The sequence below is a fragment of the Vipera ursinii genome (assembly GCF_947247035.1).
Source record: "Vipera ursinii genome assembly, chromosome: 2".
Lineage (NCBI taxonomy): Eukaryota > Metazoa > Chordata > Lepidosauria > Squamata > Viperidae > Vipera > Vipera ursinii.
The window spans coordinates 11,399,260-11,417,020 of NC_139513.1; the positions used below are offsets into that span (position 1 = coordinate 11,399,260).

At 51.8% G+C, this 17,761-nt stretch overlaps 1 protein-coding gene across 5 annotated transcripts in view; it reads right to left on the reverse strand.

Moving 5' to 3' along the window:
- LOC310636533 (uncharacterized protein) overlaps positions 1-17,761 on the reverse strand; it is a 35,986-nt gene that overhangs the window by 1,973 nt on the left and 16,252 nt on the right. The window contains exons 5-9 of one of the 5 annotated variants that reach the window (XM_083356475.1): positions 13,379-13,529; positions 10,735-11,141; positions 5,069-5,192; positions 2,562-2,642; positions 276-350 (exon numbers count right to left, since the gene is read on the reverse strand). In XM_083356475.1, coding sequence (XP_083212601.1) covers positions 316-350; positions 2,562-2,642; positions 5,069-5,192; positions 10,735-11,141; positions 13,379-13,529 — 798 coding nt within the window. In that variant the 3' untranslated portion in view covers positions 276-315. Of the gene's footprint in view, positions 1-275; positions 351-2,326; positions 2,643-5,068; positions 5,276-10,734; positions 11,142-13,378; positions 13,530-17,761 lie in introns of those variants that run through there. The other 4 variants (XR_014491735.1, XM_083356474.1, XM_083356472.1 and 1 more) reach the window with 4 other exon arrangements.

Consider the following 17,761-nt stretch of genomic DNA (forward strand, 5'->3'; position numbering starts at 1 on the left):
AGTTGAAGTCCACAAGTCTTAAAGTTGACGTTTGAAGACCCCTGCTCTAATCCATATCTTGCCTGAACAATTACTCTCCTATGGTCCCCTCTGAGTCACAGACTGGACTTGGGCTATTGGGCAAAAAAAATGCTGCCAATGGAACGATCAGATAAGAGAGAGACTAGCGCAGAGCTGGATTAGTGATTGGGGACAAGAGGCTCAGAAGAAACACTCCTTCGTTGCTAGGGCTGTGGAGAAGGTGGGGTGGGGAGGAAGACAATGGACTTTCAGACCTGCAAGACGCTGCCAACGTAACTTGACAATAAAGTAGAATTAACTCATCTGCGTAGCAAAAGGAGTGGCAGAGCCTGGAGGGGAGGGGGTGGTGGAGGAAGAGAATCAAAAGAAGAATCAGCCTAGAGCACGGGTAGGCCACCTTGGCTCTTTCATGACTGGTGGACTTCAACTCCCAGAATTCCCGAGCCGGCCACGCTGAGGGGAAAGGGAGAGGTTTCCAAGCTGAGCCATGCTGGCTCAGGAATTCTGGGAGTTGAAGTCCACCAGTCATCAAAGAGCCAAGGTGGCCTACCCCTGGCTCCTAGTTCATTTAATGACCATACCATAAAAAAATGATAGGTAGCTCAGCAGGCTGCAACACTAGATTTCATTTTTCTAGGATAGGGGTAGGAAACCTTGCCTCTTTTATGACTGGTGGACTTCAACTCCCAGAATTCCCGAGCCAGCCACGCTGAGGGGAAAGGGAGAGGTTTCCAAGTTGAGCCATGCTGGCTCAGGAATTCTGGGAGTTGAAGTCCACGAGTCATAAAAGAGCCAAGGTTGCCTACCCCTGGCCTAGGCCGCTTTATGACTCGTGGACTTCAACTCCCAGAATTCCTGAGTCAGCCACGCTGAGGGGAAAGGGAGAGGTTTCCAAGTTGAGCCATGCTGGCTCAGGAATTCTGGGAGTTGAAGTCCACCAGTCATCAAAGAGCCAAGGTTGCCTACCCCTGGCCAAGGCCGCTTTATGACTCGTGGACTTCAACTCCCAGAATTCCTGAGCCAGCCATGCTGAGGGGAAAGGGAGAGGTTTCCAAGTTGAGCCATGCTGGCTCAGGAATTCTGGGAGTTGAAGTCCACCAGTCATCAAAGAGCCAAGGTTGCCTTCCCCTGGACTAGAGTCTCTATCTTCCCACAAGTGCAACTACAATTAAGGAACTACAATCCGAATGGAGCTGGAAGGGACCTTGGAGGTCTTCTAGTCCAGCCCCCTGCTCAAGCAGGAGACCCTACCCCATTTCAGACAAGTGACTGTCCAGTCTCTCCTTAAAAACCTCCAGTGATGAAGCACCCACAACTTCTGAAGGCAAAGCTGTTCCACTGGTTAATTGTTCTGTCAGGGAGCTTCTCCTTAGTTCCAGGTTGCTTCTCTCCTGGATTAGTTTCCACCCGTTGTTTCTTCTCTTGCCTAAGTGCTCCAAGTCCCTCTTGCATTCCATTAACCCTTATCTAGCACCAAAATACAGGTAGTCCTCGACTTACAACAGTTCATTTGGTGACCCGTTCAAAGATACACCGCCACTGAAAAGGAGTGACTTGGGACCAATTTTCACACATACAACCGTCGCAGCATCCCCATCGTCACGTGATCAAAATTCAGATGCTTGACTGCTACTTACGACGGTCGCAGTGTCCCAAAGTCAGGGGTAGGCCACCTTGGCTCTTTGATGACTCGCGGACTTCAACTCCCAGAATTCCTGAGCCAGCATGGCTCAGCTTGGACACCTCTCCCTTTCCCCTCAGCAAGGCCGGCTCAGGAATTCTGGGAGTTGAAGTCCACGAGTCATAAAGCGGCCTAGGCCAGGGGTAGGCAACCTCGGCTCTTTTATGACTCGTGGACTTCAACTCCCAGAATTCCTGAGCCAGCACGGCTCAGCTTAGAAACCTCTCCCTTTCCCCTCAGCGTGGCTGGCTCAGGAATTCTGGGAGTTGAAGTCCACGAGTGATAAAGCGACTTAGGGCAGGGGTAGCCCTCCTTGGCTCTTTGATGACTCGTGGACTTCAACTCCCAGAATTCTTGAGCGAGCATGGCTCAGCTTGGAAACCTCTCCCTTTCCCCTCAGCGTGGCTGGCTCAGGAATTCTGGGAGTTGAAGTCCACGAGTCATAAAAGAGCCAAGGTTTTGCCTACCCCTGCCCAAGGTCATGTGAACACCTTTCATGACCTTCTGGCGAGCCAAGTCAGAGGGGGAGCCCAGATTCACTTAACCGTTTTATTGGCTTAGCAACTGGGGCAAGGAAGGTGGTAAAAATGGGGCAAAAAAAAATCCACTTAACAAATGTCTCACTTAGCAACAGAAATTTTGGGCTCAATTGTGGTCATGAGTCGAGGCCTATCTGTAGCGGCCAACTGGATGGAGCTTCAAGCTGGCAGTGTTTGTGGTACAGATTCAGACATTGTTCCAGAAGCCACAGGAAAGAAAGCAAATCACGGCTTCATTGAATGTGGGAACCTGGTTTCGGAGCAGGATCTCTCTCTGTCCCCGTTCCTCCCTGACCACAACATTCCCAATTGGAACCCACTTTCCATCCTCGCCGCCTCCGAGGACACGGTGTTCTCGGCTACGTCTTTCTTTTCAACGGATTCTTCCACCATCTTGTCTTCTGGAAGACAAATAGAAACCGCTGCGAAAGGAGGGAAAAACATTCGCGGGGCACGTCCTTCTCCCTGCAGTGGCCTAGATCAGGGGGGGTGGGAAACCTTGGCTCCTTCACAGCATGAAAAAGGGTCATAGGTCACTTTTCCCCCCAGCCATTGTAACCTTGAACGGTCGCTAAACGAACTGCCGCAAATCAAGGGCTCTACCCGTGATGCGATTTTTGCTTGCTTAGCGTGTGCAAGGAAGAAACAAAAAAGGACTTTAGTAGAAGAGGCAGCGTGGCTGGGGTACTCAGCACCTCACACAGGACTAGGGGATTGCGGAAGCAGGTCTCCAAAGGGGAGGTTTGGAAAAAAAGGGAAGGGAAGATGAGGGGAAAATGGCTTCTCGAGACGGCACACGTCTGGTCAGCCAGCGACATCTGCAGCGAAGGTCACAAAAATTCAACATGGTGGTCCTGAGGAATCCACAAAGCGTGGAAAAAAAGGGACGGGGTCTTTGACCGCACGGCCGTGGCCGTCATCTTGAATATTCTGAACTGCTCTCTGAAGATGCCACTAGAGTCACCAGAGGCGTGAGGAGTCCTGTCATGCCTCCTTCAGAGCCTAAATCTGCTCTGTTCCAGCCTACGACCGGCCCTGTTTTTTGTGTCAGAGACAATCCCTTTTTCCTTTTGACAAATCAATAGGCTGGAAAAAACCCAACCCAAATTTATTTACAGTTCAAAAGTAACAAAGTCTTTCAAACAAAAAAGCAGCAGAATATTTTCTTCTATAAATGATTCAAAACATCAAACAAGAGTCAAACAACAAACAAGAGTCAAACAGATTAGCAAGAACAGACCAGGATTCTCTTTGAATGTCTCCGAACAGTTGCCTTTGGCAACCAGCACTGCCCACACCTTCCCCTTTTATTATCTGTCCCAAGGTGTGGCTTCTCACTGCCTTCTCCTCTTTTCACTGAGCTGCCTCATTGATTTTCTCTGCTCTGCTCTGCTGGATTGCCTTCTGCTTCTATCATCTCTGAACAGATTCAGCTGTGACTCCTCTGAGTCCGACACCTCCTCCTCACACAGCTGAGCCTGGAGGGTCCAGACTGAGAGTCCTGCAGTGAATCAGAGCCTCCCTCCGACAGGGAAGGTTTACTGAACCCCTCCTCCTGCTCTTCCTCAGATTCCTCAGACTCAGCTGCTGGGAACACAGGCTGACACTGAATCACAACAGAATCTGTGGTGGAAAATGAGCTGGGACCCTATGGAGGTTGAGGGAAAGGTTTTCTGTGGCTTCAGAGGAATGTGGGGAAAAGCAGGCCGAGGCAGGCCAGGGCCCTTCAGGATTGGGACAGGAGGAACACGAGAGGCAGAGTTCAGGCGATGAGCAAGGGCCACCCCCTCCTGATCCTAGATCACAGAGAGTGGAGAGGAGGAGGGAACAACGCAGGCAGGCTCAACTACTCGGGAGGAGAGCGCCCCGCCCCTCTCCACAAGGCACACCTGGAGACTGAGACTTACGGAGACGCTGTGGAGTGGGGCATTTTGTCAGGAACCAACGCCGATTCCTTGGAGTGTTGTGTGTTGTTACTGATCTCTTGTTCTGTGACTTCTGCTTGGAAACCTGGAATCTCTGACTATCGAACTGACTGACCCCGTTGCTTGAATGTTTAAAGACCTCGGACTGTATTTCGGCTTCTCTCTTTTGAAAACTGCTCAGGCAAGCTTGGATTCAAACAGACTGGTTAATTTTATATTTTCTTCCTTGCTGTCTCTCTGGCCTTGAGTACTTTCTTATCCTAGTCAGACTTGTATTTGAACCTACTTTCAGCCAGAGTCGGCTGAAGAGGGGAGAGTGTGTTTGTGTGTGTGTGTGTGTGTGTGTGTGTGTTCTTTTGTTGGAGGCTTGCCAGCAAACGTGGGAGCATTTGGGGAATTTTTTTTAATATAAAGTTGGAAGGGACCTTGGAGGTCATCTAGTCCAACCCCCTGCTCAGGCAGGAAGCCCTATATCATTTTGGACAAATGGCTGTCCGGTCTCTTCTTAAAAACTTCCAGCGTTGGAGCATTCACCACTTCTGGAGGCAGGTAGTTCCACTGGTTAATTGTTCTAACTGTCAGGAAGTTTCTCCTTAGTTCCAGGTTGCTTCTCTCCTTGGTTAGTTTCCATCCGTTGCTTCTTGTCCTGCCTTCAGGCGCTTTGGAGAATAGCTTGACTCCCTCTTCTTTGGGGCAGCCCCTGAGATATTGGAACGCTGCTATCCTGTCCCCCCTCGTCCTTCTCTTCGTTAAACTACACATACCCAATTCCAGCAGCCGTTCCTTATATATGTTTTAGCCTCCAGTCCCCTAATCATCTTTGGAGCAATAAAAGAACTGTTTGAATTGCCAGCTGACTGCATTGCCTCTGTGCCGTGCCCTGGGTCATCACGAGTCCTTACCCAAAATAGCGGACCTCCTGTGTCTCCGAGCGATTGTCTTGAGCTTGGCCGTCTCCTGGCTTTCTGACTGAGCTTCCTTTGAGGCAGGGAAACTAGAAGCCTGTCCTTCAAGCGGCCGATCCACCTGGAACGGAGGTGAAGGGAAGAAGTTGAGAAAACGAGGGTGAATCGAACGGTAGCGGCAGGCCGATGACATTTGACGGAAATCTGCAAGAAACCATGATGTGGGCAAAAGAGGCTCGCTCAAGTCCAAAATACAGGTGGGTCCCCAACGTACAACCACAATTGACAATCGCAGCATCGGGGGGGGGAATGACGTGATCGCCTTTTGCGACCTCCTGGCCGGCGAAGTCAACGGGGAAAGCAGATTCGCTTAAGAAGCGGATTGCTAACTTTTAACAACTGCAGCGGTTTCGCTTAACAACTCTGGCCAGAAAGGTCGTAGAAACGGGGCAGAACCCCCTTAAGAAATGTTTCACTTCGCAGCATCAGCGTTGGGCTCAATTGCGGTCGTAAGTTGAGGACAGCCTGTATTTTCCCGGCTTGCCTGTGGAGAATTGTTCTGGTTAGTTGCAGGCGGTCCTCCGCCTACTAGCCATTCGTTTTGCGGCTGTTCAAAGTTTACGACAGCACTAAAAAAAAAAAAAAGTGACTTACAACCGGTCCTCCCGCTTACGACTGTCGCAGTAGTCCCCTGGGTCACATGATCGACATTTGGGCGCGTGGCAACTGCCAGGTGTTTACGACGGTTGCGGCTTCCCAGGGTCACATGATTTGGCAAAGGGCCAAATCTGAATTTCGATCAGGTGACTACGGGGGATGCCCCAAGGTTGTAAGCGTGGGAAAACCAGGCCTAAGTCCCTTTTTTTTCAGCACTGTCGTAGCTTCGGTCCCTAAACGAACCTACTGTTGTAAGTCGAGGACAACTGGCACGCTGGCGCGAGACTGTAGCTTTACATTCTGCTTGGCGGATTTCCAGAGATGCCGTGCACAGAAGCTGAGAATTTGGACTGGACAGCCCCTATCATTCTTATGAGGGCCTCTTCAGGAGTTTCAGCCTTGCCCTCTTCAGCAGAAAAACACTTCCTTCTCTTGAGTCACAGGGGTAGGTCACCCTGGCTCTTTTATGACTCGTGGACTTCAACTCCCAGAATTCCTGAGCCAGCACGGCTCAGCTGGGAAACCCCTCCCCTTCCCCTCAGCATGGCTGGCTCAGGAATTCTGGGAGTTGAAGTCCACGAGTCATAAAGCGGCCTAGGCCAGGGGTAGGCCACCTTGGCTCTTTGATGACTCGTGGACTTCAACTCCCAGAATTCCTGAGCCAGCACGGCTCAGCTGGGAAACCCCTCCCCTTCCCCTCAGCATGGCTGGCTCAGGAATTCTGGGAGTTGAAGTCCACGAGTCATAAAGCGGCCTAGGCCAGGGGTAGGCCACCTTGGCTCTTATATGACTCGTGGACTTCAACTCCCAGAATTCCTGAGCAAGCACGGCTCAGCTTGGAAACCTCTCCCTTTCCCCTCAGCATGGCTGGCTCAGGAATTCTGGGAGTTGAAGTCCACGAGTCATAAAGCGGCCTAGGCCAGGGGTAGGCCACCTTGGCTCTTTGATGACTCGTGGACTTCAACTCCCAGAATTCCTGAGCCAGCACGGCTCAGCTGGGAAACCCCTCCCCTTCCCCTCAGCATGGCTGGCTCAGGAATTCTGGGAGTTGAAGTCCACGAGTCATAAAGCGGCCTAGGCCAGGGGTAGGCCACCTTGGCTCTTATATGACTCGTGGACTTCAACTCCCAGAATTCCTGAGCAAGCACGGCTCAGCTTGGAAACCTCTCCCTTTCCCCTCAGCATGGCTGGCTCAGGAATTCTGGGAGTTGAAGTCCACAAGTCATAAAGCGGCCTAGGCCAGGGGTAGGCAAGCTTGGCTCTTTTATGACTCGTGGACTTCAACTCCCAGAATTTTTGAGCCAGCACGGCTCAGCTGGGAAACCCCTCCCTTTCCCCTCAGCATGGCTGGCTCAGGAATTCTGGGAGTTGAAGTCCACGAGTCATAAAGCGGCCTAGGCCAGGGGTAGGCAAGCTTGGCTCTTTGATGACTCGTGGACTTCCAACTCCCATAATTCCTGAGCCAGCACGGCTCAGCTGGGAAACTCCTCCCTCTCCCCTCAGCATGGCTGGCTCAGGAATTCTGGGAGTTGAAGTCCACAAGTCATAAAGCAGCCTAGGCCAGGGGTAGGCAAGCTTGGCTCTTTGATGACTCGTGGACTTCCAACTCCCATAATTCCTGAGCCAGCACGGCTCAGCTGGGAAACTCCTCCCTCTCCCCTCAGCATGGCTGGCTCAGGAATTCTGGGAGTTGAAGTCCACAAGTCATAAAGCGGTCTAGGCCAGGGGTAGGCAAGCTTGGCTCTTTGATGACTCGTGGACTTCAACTCCCAGAATTCCTAAGCCAGTACGGCTCAGCTTGGAAACCCCTCCCTTTCCCCTCAGCATGACTAGCTCAGGAATTCTGGGAATTGAAGTCCACGAGTCATAAAGCGGCCTAGGCCAGGGGTAGGCAAGCTTGGCTCTTTGATAACTCATGGACTTCCAACTCCCATAATTCCTGAGCCAGCACGGCTCAGCTGGGAAACTCCTCCCTTTCCCCTCAGCATGGCTGGCTCAGGAATTCTGGGAGTTGAAGTCCACAAGTCATAAAGCGGCCTAGGCCAGGGGTAGGCAAGCTTGGCTCTTTGATGACTCGTGGACTTCCAACTCCCATAATTCCTGAGCCAGCACGGCTCAGCTGGGAAACTCCTCCCTCTCCCCTCAGCATGGCTGGCTCAGGAATTCTGGGAGTTGAAGTCCACAAGTCATAAAGCGGTCTAGGCCAGGGGTAGGCAAGCTTGGCTCTTTGATGACTCGTGGACTTCCAACTCCCAGAATTCCTGAGCCAGCACGGCTCAGCTGGGAAACCCCTCCCCTTCCCCTCAGCATGGCTGGCTCAGGAATTCTGGGAGTTGAAGTCCACGAGTCATAAAGTGGCCTAGGCCAGGGGTAGGCAACCTTGGCTCTTTGATGAGTCGTGGACTTCAACTCCCAGAATTCCTGAGCAAGCACGGCTCAGCTTGGAAACCCCTCCCTTTCCCCTCAGCATGGCTGGCTCAGGAATTCTGGGAGTTGAAGTCCACGAGTCATAAAGCGGCCTAGGCCAGGGGTAGGCAACCTTGGCTCTTTGATGAGTCGTGGACTTCAACTCCCAGAATTCCTGAGCCAGCACGGCTCAGGTTGGAAACCTCTCCCTTTCCCCTCAGCATGGCTGGCTCAGGAATTCTGGGAGTTGAAGTCCACAAGTCATAAAGCGGCCTAGGCCAGGGGTAGGCAAGCTTGGCTCTTTGATGACTCGTGGACTTCCAACTCCCATAATTCCTGAGCCAGCACGGCTCAGCTGGGAAACTCCTCCCTCTCCCCTCAGCATGGCTGGCTCAGGAATTCTGGGAGTTGAAGTCCACGAGTCATAAAGCGGCCTAGGCCAGGGGTAGAAAACCTTGGCTCTTTGATGACTCGTGGACTTCAACTCCCAGAATTCCTGAGCCAGTACGGCTCAGCTTGGAAACCTCTCCCTTTCCCCTCAGCATGGCTGGCTCAGGAATTCTGGGAGTTGAAGTCCACGAGTCATAAAGCGGCCTAGGCCAGGGGTAGGCAACCTTGGCTCTTTGATGACTCGTGGACTTCAACTCCCAGAATTCCTGAGCCAGTACGGCTCAGCTTGGAAACCTCTCCCTTTCCCCTCAGCGTGGCTGGCTGAGGAATTCTGGGAGTTGAAGTCCACGAGTCATATAAGAGCCAAGGTGGCCTACCCCTGTCTTACTATGTCCCAAAGGTGCTTTTTTTTCAACAGGCAACTGGACTTTCTTCTTTTTCCCTTTGAAGATGTTTCGCTTCTCATCCAAGAAGCTTCTTCAGCTCTGACTGGATGGTGGGGCGATGGAAGGATTTATACTCCTTGCAGACAGCCGGCCATTTGCATTCTTTTTTTTTCTAGACTCCTTGAGGCTACCTGGAGGCTTATCTGTGTCCTTAGGGTCACTTGAGTAGGGCAAATGGGTGTGAAGCCTTCTTGGCTGCAGGAGGTTTCCTGCCCCTGTGTCCCTTCGCTGCTGGAAGTCAGGCACAGGCTGTTGTGATTCAGGGTCAGCCTGTGGGTTCGGCAGTTGGGTCGGACGACTCAGAGGAGGAGGAGGGGGGTGTTGAAGAGCTTGCTGAGGGGGTTGAAGATCTTGCTGATGAGAGCCCTCAGCCAGGCCCCTCCCACTTGGTCACCACGGAGACCCAGCTGTGTGAGCCTGACAGCGTGGATGAAGATGACCCACAGCTGGCCCTGTTCAAGGACGCCCGACGCAGGAGGCAGTCAATTAGGAGTAAACAGAGAAAGGCAATGGGGCTCCTCGGAAGGAGGCAGAGAGAAGCCACGCCCTGAACTCTATATAAGGGGAATGTGTGGGGAGGGCTGGTTTGCTGAAGGCAACCGCTTGGATAGTTCCTGTTTCTTAAAGCTCCTGTTTCTTGGTTCGTGTCTTGTTTGTTTTTGTAGCTATAAATTTGGCAGGTGTAATTCCAGCCTCTTGCCTTCTTGTAAAAGGGGTTGTCCCTGCCTTTTCTGCAGGGCCGGTAGCAGGCTGGTACAGAACACAGGCTGTTGGGGACGAGTCTGCGCTGTCTGTATCTCAAACTGAAGCGCAGGTGGTTTCTGTAGTCTGCAATGTTTTTTGGGAAATCCGTCCATACTCCCGCACCAGTTCCCCCACCCGTGAAGGGACTATCCAGTCAGAGCTGAAGAAGCTTCTTAGATGAGAAGTGAAAAGTCTTCAAAGAAAAAAAAAAGTCCAGTTACCGTATTTTCTGGCATACGACTTTTTAACCCATGAAAATCTTCTTAAAAGCCAGGGGTCGTCTTATACGCCGGGTGCTGAAAATGTAGGGACAGGGCTGGCTGGAAAACCTGGAGCGGATCTCCCATTTGGTCTGCACAGGGAAAGCGGGACCAACTGGAAAAGAAGCTGCAGTCTGTGATTTTTTACAGGCTGGGGTCTGGGCGTCTTTCCTTCTAAAGTTGAAGAGCAGCTGCAGTCTATCCCAACTTGAAAGGCAGGTGGGGAATGCAGCAGCCAGAGCAGCTGCTTAGCTCTAAGGACACATTTGACTCAGGAACTGGGCGGGCTGGCTGGAAAACCTGGAGCGGATTTCCCATTTGGTCTGTGCAGGGAAAGCTTTAGAGTAAATTAGGAAAAGTTTAATCCACTTGCACTGTTTTATGTTTACATGTTTGATGACAAACAGCCTTATGTTTATAAGTGACAGTTTTCCTACTAAGTACCTACATGTCATAAACATTTGAATTAAAATTACCATATTAAAATCAAATCTGATGTTTTTTAATTTTTATTTGGTGTGCGTTGGAAGAGGGGTAGTCTTATACGGCGAGTATAGCCCAAACCCTATAATTTAACAGGAAATGTAGGGGGTCGTCTTATACGCCCAGTCGTCTTATACACCGGAAAATATGGTACCTTTGGGGACAACCCTGACCTGGAGGGCTGAGAATCTCCATAGACTTTCTCTGAAGACCTGGCACTGGGCACTAATGGAGGCACCCAGCCCTCGCACGTCAGTGCCCCACGGCGATCCCTCACCTGATTCTCTAGGAATTCCTCTGCCAGAGATATAGCCTGGTTACAGGTCGAGGGCCCCTGGCCCTTGACGCTCTCTTGCATCTCCTGGGGCAGGATGGCCAGGAACTGCTCCAGGATCACCAGCTCCAGGATCTGCAATTTAGTGTATCTCCCAGGCTTCAGCCACTGGTGGCAGAGATGCCAGAGCTGCCTGCAAACTTTACGGGGCCCTTCGTTCTCCTGGTAGCAGAAGTCACGGAAACGCTGGCGGTCATACTCGGAGTTGACCAGTGGCTCCTCCTGGCCGTTTGGCCTGGTTCTGTCCCGGCACTCTCTCCAAGGCCTGGTCTGGAGCACCGGAGAGCTTTTTCCAGCTGCGGATTTTGCCAGCTCTTGATCCCGGATGGATGCAAGCTGAGAGTCCAAGGCTGAAGGGGTCACAAGGAGACAATCAACTTTACCATAACAACATCACAAGACCCACAGTTGACAGGACTCACCCCTGACCCCAACACAAGACCCACACTTGGCTCCAACATAAGACCCATCACAAGACCCTCACTTGACAGGACCCACACTTAACTCCAACATAAGACCCATCACAAGACTCTCACTTGACAGGACCCACACCTGACCCCATCACAAGACCTTCACTTGACAGGACCCACACCTGACCCCATCACAAGACCCTCACTTGACAGGACCCACACCTGACCCCATCACAAGACCTTCACTTGACAGGACCCACACCTGAACCCATCACAAGATCCTCACTTGACAGGACCCACACCTGACCCCATCACAAGATCCTCACTTGACAGGACCAACACCTGACCCCATCACAAGACCTTCACTTGACAGGACCCACACCTGACCCCATCACAAGATCCTCACTTGACAGAACCCACACTTGACTCCAACATAAGACCCACACTTGACAGGACCCACACCTGACCCCATCACAAGACCTTCACTTGACAGGACCCACACCTGACCCCATCACGATCCTCACTTGACAGGACCCACACTTGACTCCAACATAAGACCCTCACTTGACAGGACCCACACCTGACCCCATCACAAGACCCTCACTTGACAGGACCCACACCTGACTCCAACATAAGACCCTCACTTGACAGGACCTACACCTGACCCCAACATAAGACCCATCACAAGATCCTCACTTGACAGGACCCACACCTGACCCCATCACAAGACCCTCACTTGACAGGACCCATACCTGACCCCAACACAAGACCCATCACAAGACCCTCACTTGATAGGACCCACACCTGACCCCATCACAAGACCCTCACTTGACAGGACCCACAACTGACTCCAACATAAGACCCTCACTTGACAGGACCCACACTTGACCCCAACATAAGACCCATCACAAGACCCTAACGTGACAGGACCCACCCTTGACCCCATCACAAGATCCTCACTTGACAGGACCCACACCTGACCCCATCACAAGACCCTCACTTGACAGGACCCACACCTGACCCCAACACAAGACCCATCACAAGACCCTCACTTGACAGGACCCACACTTGACTCCAACATAAGACCCATCACAAGACCCTCACTTGACAGGGCCCACACCTGACCCCATCACAAGACCCTCACATGACAGGACCCATACCTGACCCCAACACAAGACCCATCACAAGACCCTCACTTGACAGGACCCACACTTGACTCCAACATAAGACCCATCACAAGACCCTCACTTGATAGGACCCACACCTGACCCCATCACAAGACCTTCACTTGACAGGACCCACAACTGACCCCATCACAAGACCCTCACTTGACAGGACCCACACCTGACCCCAACACAAGACCCATCACAAGACCCTCACTTGACAGGACCCACACTTGACTCCAACATAAGACCCATCACAAGACCCTCACTTGACAGGGCCCACACCTGACCCCATCACAAGACCCTCACATGACAGGACCCACACCTGAAACCCTTATAAACAGAACACCAATGCTGACATTCCCCTGAACTCTGCTGAAGATGTCCCCTAGCTGTTGGACCTTTGGAACTGGGTTGCAAGAATCCCTGGGGAGGTCTATTGTAATTTCTGAGTGATCGGTCATAAGTCAAGGACTACTTCATACCTTTCCTCTGAATCTGAAGTACAGGTAGTCCTCGCGTTACGACCACCACTGAGCCCAAAATTTATGTTGCTAAGGGAAATGTTGGTTAAATGAGTTTGCCCCATTTTACGGTCACGTAGTCAAAATTCAGAAATCCTGGCAACTGACTCATACTTATGACGGTTGCGGCGTCCCGGGGTCATGTGACCACCTTTTTTTTTGCCACTTTCTGACCAGCAAAGTCCATGGGGAAGCCAGATTCACTGAACGACGGTGTTCCTGATGACAACTGAAGGGATTCACTTAACAACTGTGGCGAGGAACCTTGTAAAATGGGGCAAAGCCTACTTGGCAACTGTCACACTTAGCCACAGAAACTCTGGACTCAATTGTGGTCGTAAGTCGAGGACTACCCTGTACAGTGTGAGCTCTCCCCAAAATACCTATTTGCGTTGAGGCCGCACTCTCCTCCTGAACCCCACAATGCATTTTCCTTGCGCCCGTTTTTTTTCCTCCTACACAAGTTGAACAAAAGGCCGCGACTGGTTACCTGGGCTTGCGGGAAGAGAATAGGAGTGCTCCAGACCCACGACGCCACCCCCGGGAGAGGGCGTGTTGGCACTGCTTTCCGCTTTTAACAAACTCCTCGGCTGAGTATCGGGGGGCTTACGGCGGAGCAGTGGCCGTCTTCTTTTAGCACCCTGTAAAAGAGAAGGAACGGGGTGGCTCAGTGGCTTAGGACGCTGAGCTTGTCGATCAGAAGGTCGGCAGTTTGGCGGGTCGAATCCCGAGTGCCGCGTAACAGAGTGAGCGCCTGTTACTCGTCCCAGCTTCTGCCAACCTAGCAGTTCGAAAGCACATAAAAAAAATGCAAGTAGAAAAACAGGGACCCACTACGGTGGGAAGGTTAACAGCGTTCCGTGCGCCTTTGGCGTCTAGTCATGCCGGCCACATGACCACAGAGATGTCCTCGGACAAAGCGCTGGCTCTTCGGCTTTGAAGCGGAGATGAGCACCGGCCCCTAGAGTCGGAAACGACTAGCACGCATGTGCGGGGGAACCTTTACCTTTACCTAAAAGAGAAGAGATAAACTAGCACGCATGTGCGGGGGAACCTTTACCTTTACCTAAAAGAGAAGAGATAAATTTTGAGAAGGGATCCAGCAGTCTGGGTGACATAGCTGCCAAGGAGACGGTTCTTAGGGAATTCACCAACGGAAAGCAGCAGCGACAGATCCCTTCCAAAGCCACATTCTGCTTCACGCGAGACCCACGTTGGGAAAAACGCGGAGGAGAGCACCTAAGAAAGATGATCAGAGGCCTGGAGACTAAAACATACGAAGAAGGGCTGCAGGAATTGGGTAGGGCCAGTCTAGAGAAAAAAAGGGCTAGGGTGGGACATGATAGGAATGTTTCAGTATTTGAGGGGCTGCCACAAAGGAGAGGAGTGGGAGTCAACTTATTTTCCAAAGCACCAGAAGGCAAGAGAAGAAACTAATCAAGGAGAGAAGCAACCTGGAATTAAGGAGAAACTTCCTAACAGTGAGGACAATTAAGTAGTGGAATGCCTTGCCTTCCGAAGTGGTAGGTGAAAGAAAATAACAACAACAACAACAGTAATAATAATAATGATGATGATGATGTTGTTGGAAGGGACCTTGGAGGTCATCTAGTCCAACCCCCTGCTCAGGCAAGAAACCCTATACCAGGGGTCAGCAACCTGAAACAGTGAAAGAGCCACTCGGAACTGGTTCCCTCACAAAAGGAAAAACTGGGAGCTGCAAAAAATGTGTGCACATGCGCGTACATGCGCACATGCGCAGAACAGGGTTTGACTGAAGAGTGGAGCCAAGGCGAGATATGTATCTACCCTGCATATTTGAATTGATTGGTTGAACTTTTTTAGTCCCACTTTTCTTTTTGGGACTGCACATGGCAAAGGACTGGGAGCCGCAGGAGACAGCTGAAAGAGCCGCATGCGGCTCCGGAGCCGCAGATTGCAGACCTGTGCCCTATACCATTTCAGACAAATGGTTGTCCGGTCTCTTCTTAAAACCTTCCACTGTTGGAGCATTTGCCGCTTCTGGAGGCAGGTTGTTCCACTGGTTAATTGTTCTGTCATGAAGTTTCTCCTTAGTTCCAGGTTGCTTCTCTCCTTGGTTAGTTTCCATCCGTTGCTTCTTGTCCTGCCTTTGGGCGCTTTGGAAAACAGCTTGGCTCCCTCTTCTTTGGGGCAACCCCTGAGATACTGGAACACTGCTATCATGTCCCCCCTCGCCCTTTTCTTCGTTAAACAAGACATACCCAATTCCAGCAACCGTTCCGTATATGTTTTAGCCTCCAGTCCCCTAATGTTGCTCTTCTTTGTACTAGAGTCTCGACATCTTTTTTACATCACGGTGACCAAAACTGGATGCAGTATTCCAAGTGTGGCCTTACCAACTTAATTGGTATTATGAAACATGACAAATTAACCCAGACAACACCTTGTTCATCAAGCACTAAGGAATTATAATAATGAAAATAAATATTATGGTGCTTTTTTTTAAAAAAAAGTGGTAGGTGCTTCATCACTGGAGGATTTTAAGAAAAAACTGGACAGCCATTTGTCTGAAATGGTATAGGGTCTCCTGTTTGAGCAAGGGGTTGGACTAGAAGACCTCCAAGGTCCCTTTCAGCTGTATTCTGACCCTGATTCTGAAAGGAAGACGAATCTTGCCACGCTAAAACACTGCTTTCAATTCTCCAATGCAGCATTTCTCATCCTCGGCAAGTTTAACATGCTGGCTGTGGAATTCTGGGAGTTGAAGTCCATGCACGTCAAACCTGCTCTTAGGTGAAGAAATTCTTGCACAGTCATTCTAGCAGTCCCATTTCTGTACTGTTTCCCACTTGGTTTGGGCTTCCCAAAAAGAACGCATAATCCTCCAATGCACTCTCACGCGAGCATTACACTGTTGGCATTCGACTGAACAATAAATCTAAGCATTCATATTGAATTAAATAGCTAAACAAATGAGGCAATGTTTATCCTGAACTGCCCACTGTTGATTCCGAGATACGTTTCTGGAGCAGGATCCGTCAATGAATTTATTATTTTTTTTTAAAAAATAATTTATTTTAAAATAAAATTATTTTATATTTTACTATCATAAAACAATAAAATGCAAAAGAAAGAAATTTATGATTGAGAGTGATAACCGAGTGAAGACAAAAATACTAAATATATTATAGAAGTTAAATAAATGAAATGTCATCAAAAAAATTAACAGAGAAGACCCACATTTTATCTATTAATATGTGTGTGTTTGTATGTGTATATATATACACACACACACATGTATGTATACGTACATGTGTGTGTGTGTGTATGTGTGTGTGTGTGTGTATTTAGACAAATACATAAATTTCCCTATTTCACGCCCCATTAATGTCTCAGATAGTAATTGTCGGGCCTCGGCAGCCCGACACACGAGGGGGGGCCCCTCCACCTCTCCGGCGCACCCGGCTTCCCTCCCGCCGACCCCACCTGGAAGCAGCATGGCCCGGAGAGTCCGGAGGCCCGCGACGCTCTTCTCGCCGCCTCCAGACGCGCCGCGGCTGCTTCCTGCGCCCGGCGGCACGTCGACACGCGGCTCCCCGGCTCGGACGGCTCCGGGGCCCGCGTCGCCTCTTCCGGTGCCTCCAGACGCGCCGCGGCTGCTTCCTACGCCCGGCGGCACGTCGACACGCGGCTCCCCGGCTCGGACGGCTCCGGGGCCCGCGTCGCCTCTTCCGGTGCCTCCAGACGCGCCGGGGCTGCTGGCCTCGCTCGGCGGCGCGTCTGCGCGCGGTTCTCCAGCTCGGATGACTCCGGGACCTGCGCTGCGGCTTCTGCTCCCTCGGACTGCGCCGCGGCTGCTGTGCTCGGCCGGCGACACGTGTGAGCGATGGACCCCGGCCTGCAGCCTGCCCGGGGGAGGCCTGAGCCGACTCAACGACTCTGCGGCTTGGGGGGATTCTGACGCCATGCCTGCGCGGGACTGTGTGGCGACGCTGATGGGGGATGGGTCCCTCACCCCTATGATGTCCGGGTGGCTGGGTGACAGGGGCCTTCGGGGGTGGGTGCAGCAGGGAGTGGGTGAGGGAGAAGGACACGGTGGTGGCGACACGTTGGGGGGGTCTTACCTGCCTGAGCGACGGGCGAAAGGCCTTGTAGGGGAGGGGTGGAGAAGTTATAGGGAATGGGAGGGCGGAGGCTTGTTTGGGTGGAGTTTGGGTGGGGTTTTTGGATGTGTATATAGCAGCGTTGGATGCAGATAGCAGCCAACGCTGGCTTTGAATCTCGTTGCGGCTATTGCTCTGGAGAATAAAGTGCTTCTAGACTGCAGCAGAAGTCTCTCGTTCCTGTGTTCGGCATCTACCCTGCTTGTTGCAGGACGAGCTTTGATAGAAAGCCAGCGTTGCACCAGCATTGCGGCCCTACTGCCTTTCAGCTGTGTTCCGTTTGTGCGCCATGGCAGAGGGTGTGCAAGGGGCCGCGTTGGAGACTGCTTCGGAGGAGGCTGGTGTGGCTGGGGCGGAGGTGACAACCCCTGTGGAGAGGGACAAGGAGGACGTCCAACCTGTTGTGAGGCCCAAAGTGCGGGACGTGCAACCAACAGACCCTGCGGTGGAGTCCCAGGGTGTTAGTAGCCAAACCCAGGGAGGGGAGTGGTGGCTGAGCTCGATCCTGGGGCGCACGGGGCTCGAGCAAGGACGAACGGCCCGGCCCGGTGGGGCTCCACTGGGCTGGAGGGAGCGTCGGCTTACTGATGATGATGGCGAGGAATACAGCTATTCAACTGCACCCGGGAGCCAAACCATGGATGTGCTGCGCGAAAGGTTCGGAGAGGTCGGGGCACGTGACGGCGGTTCCTGGGGAGCCATGGCCCCTGAAGAAGACACGGGACAGT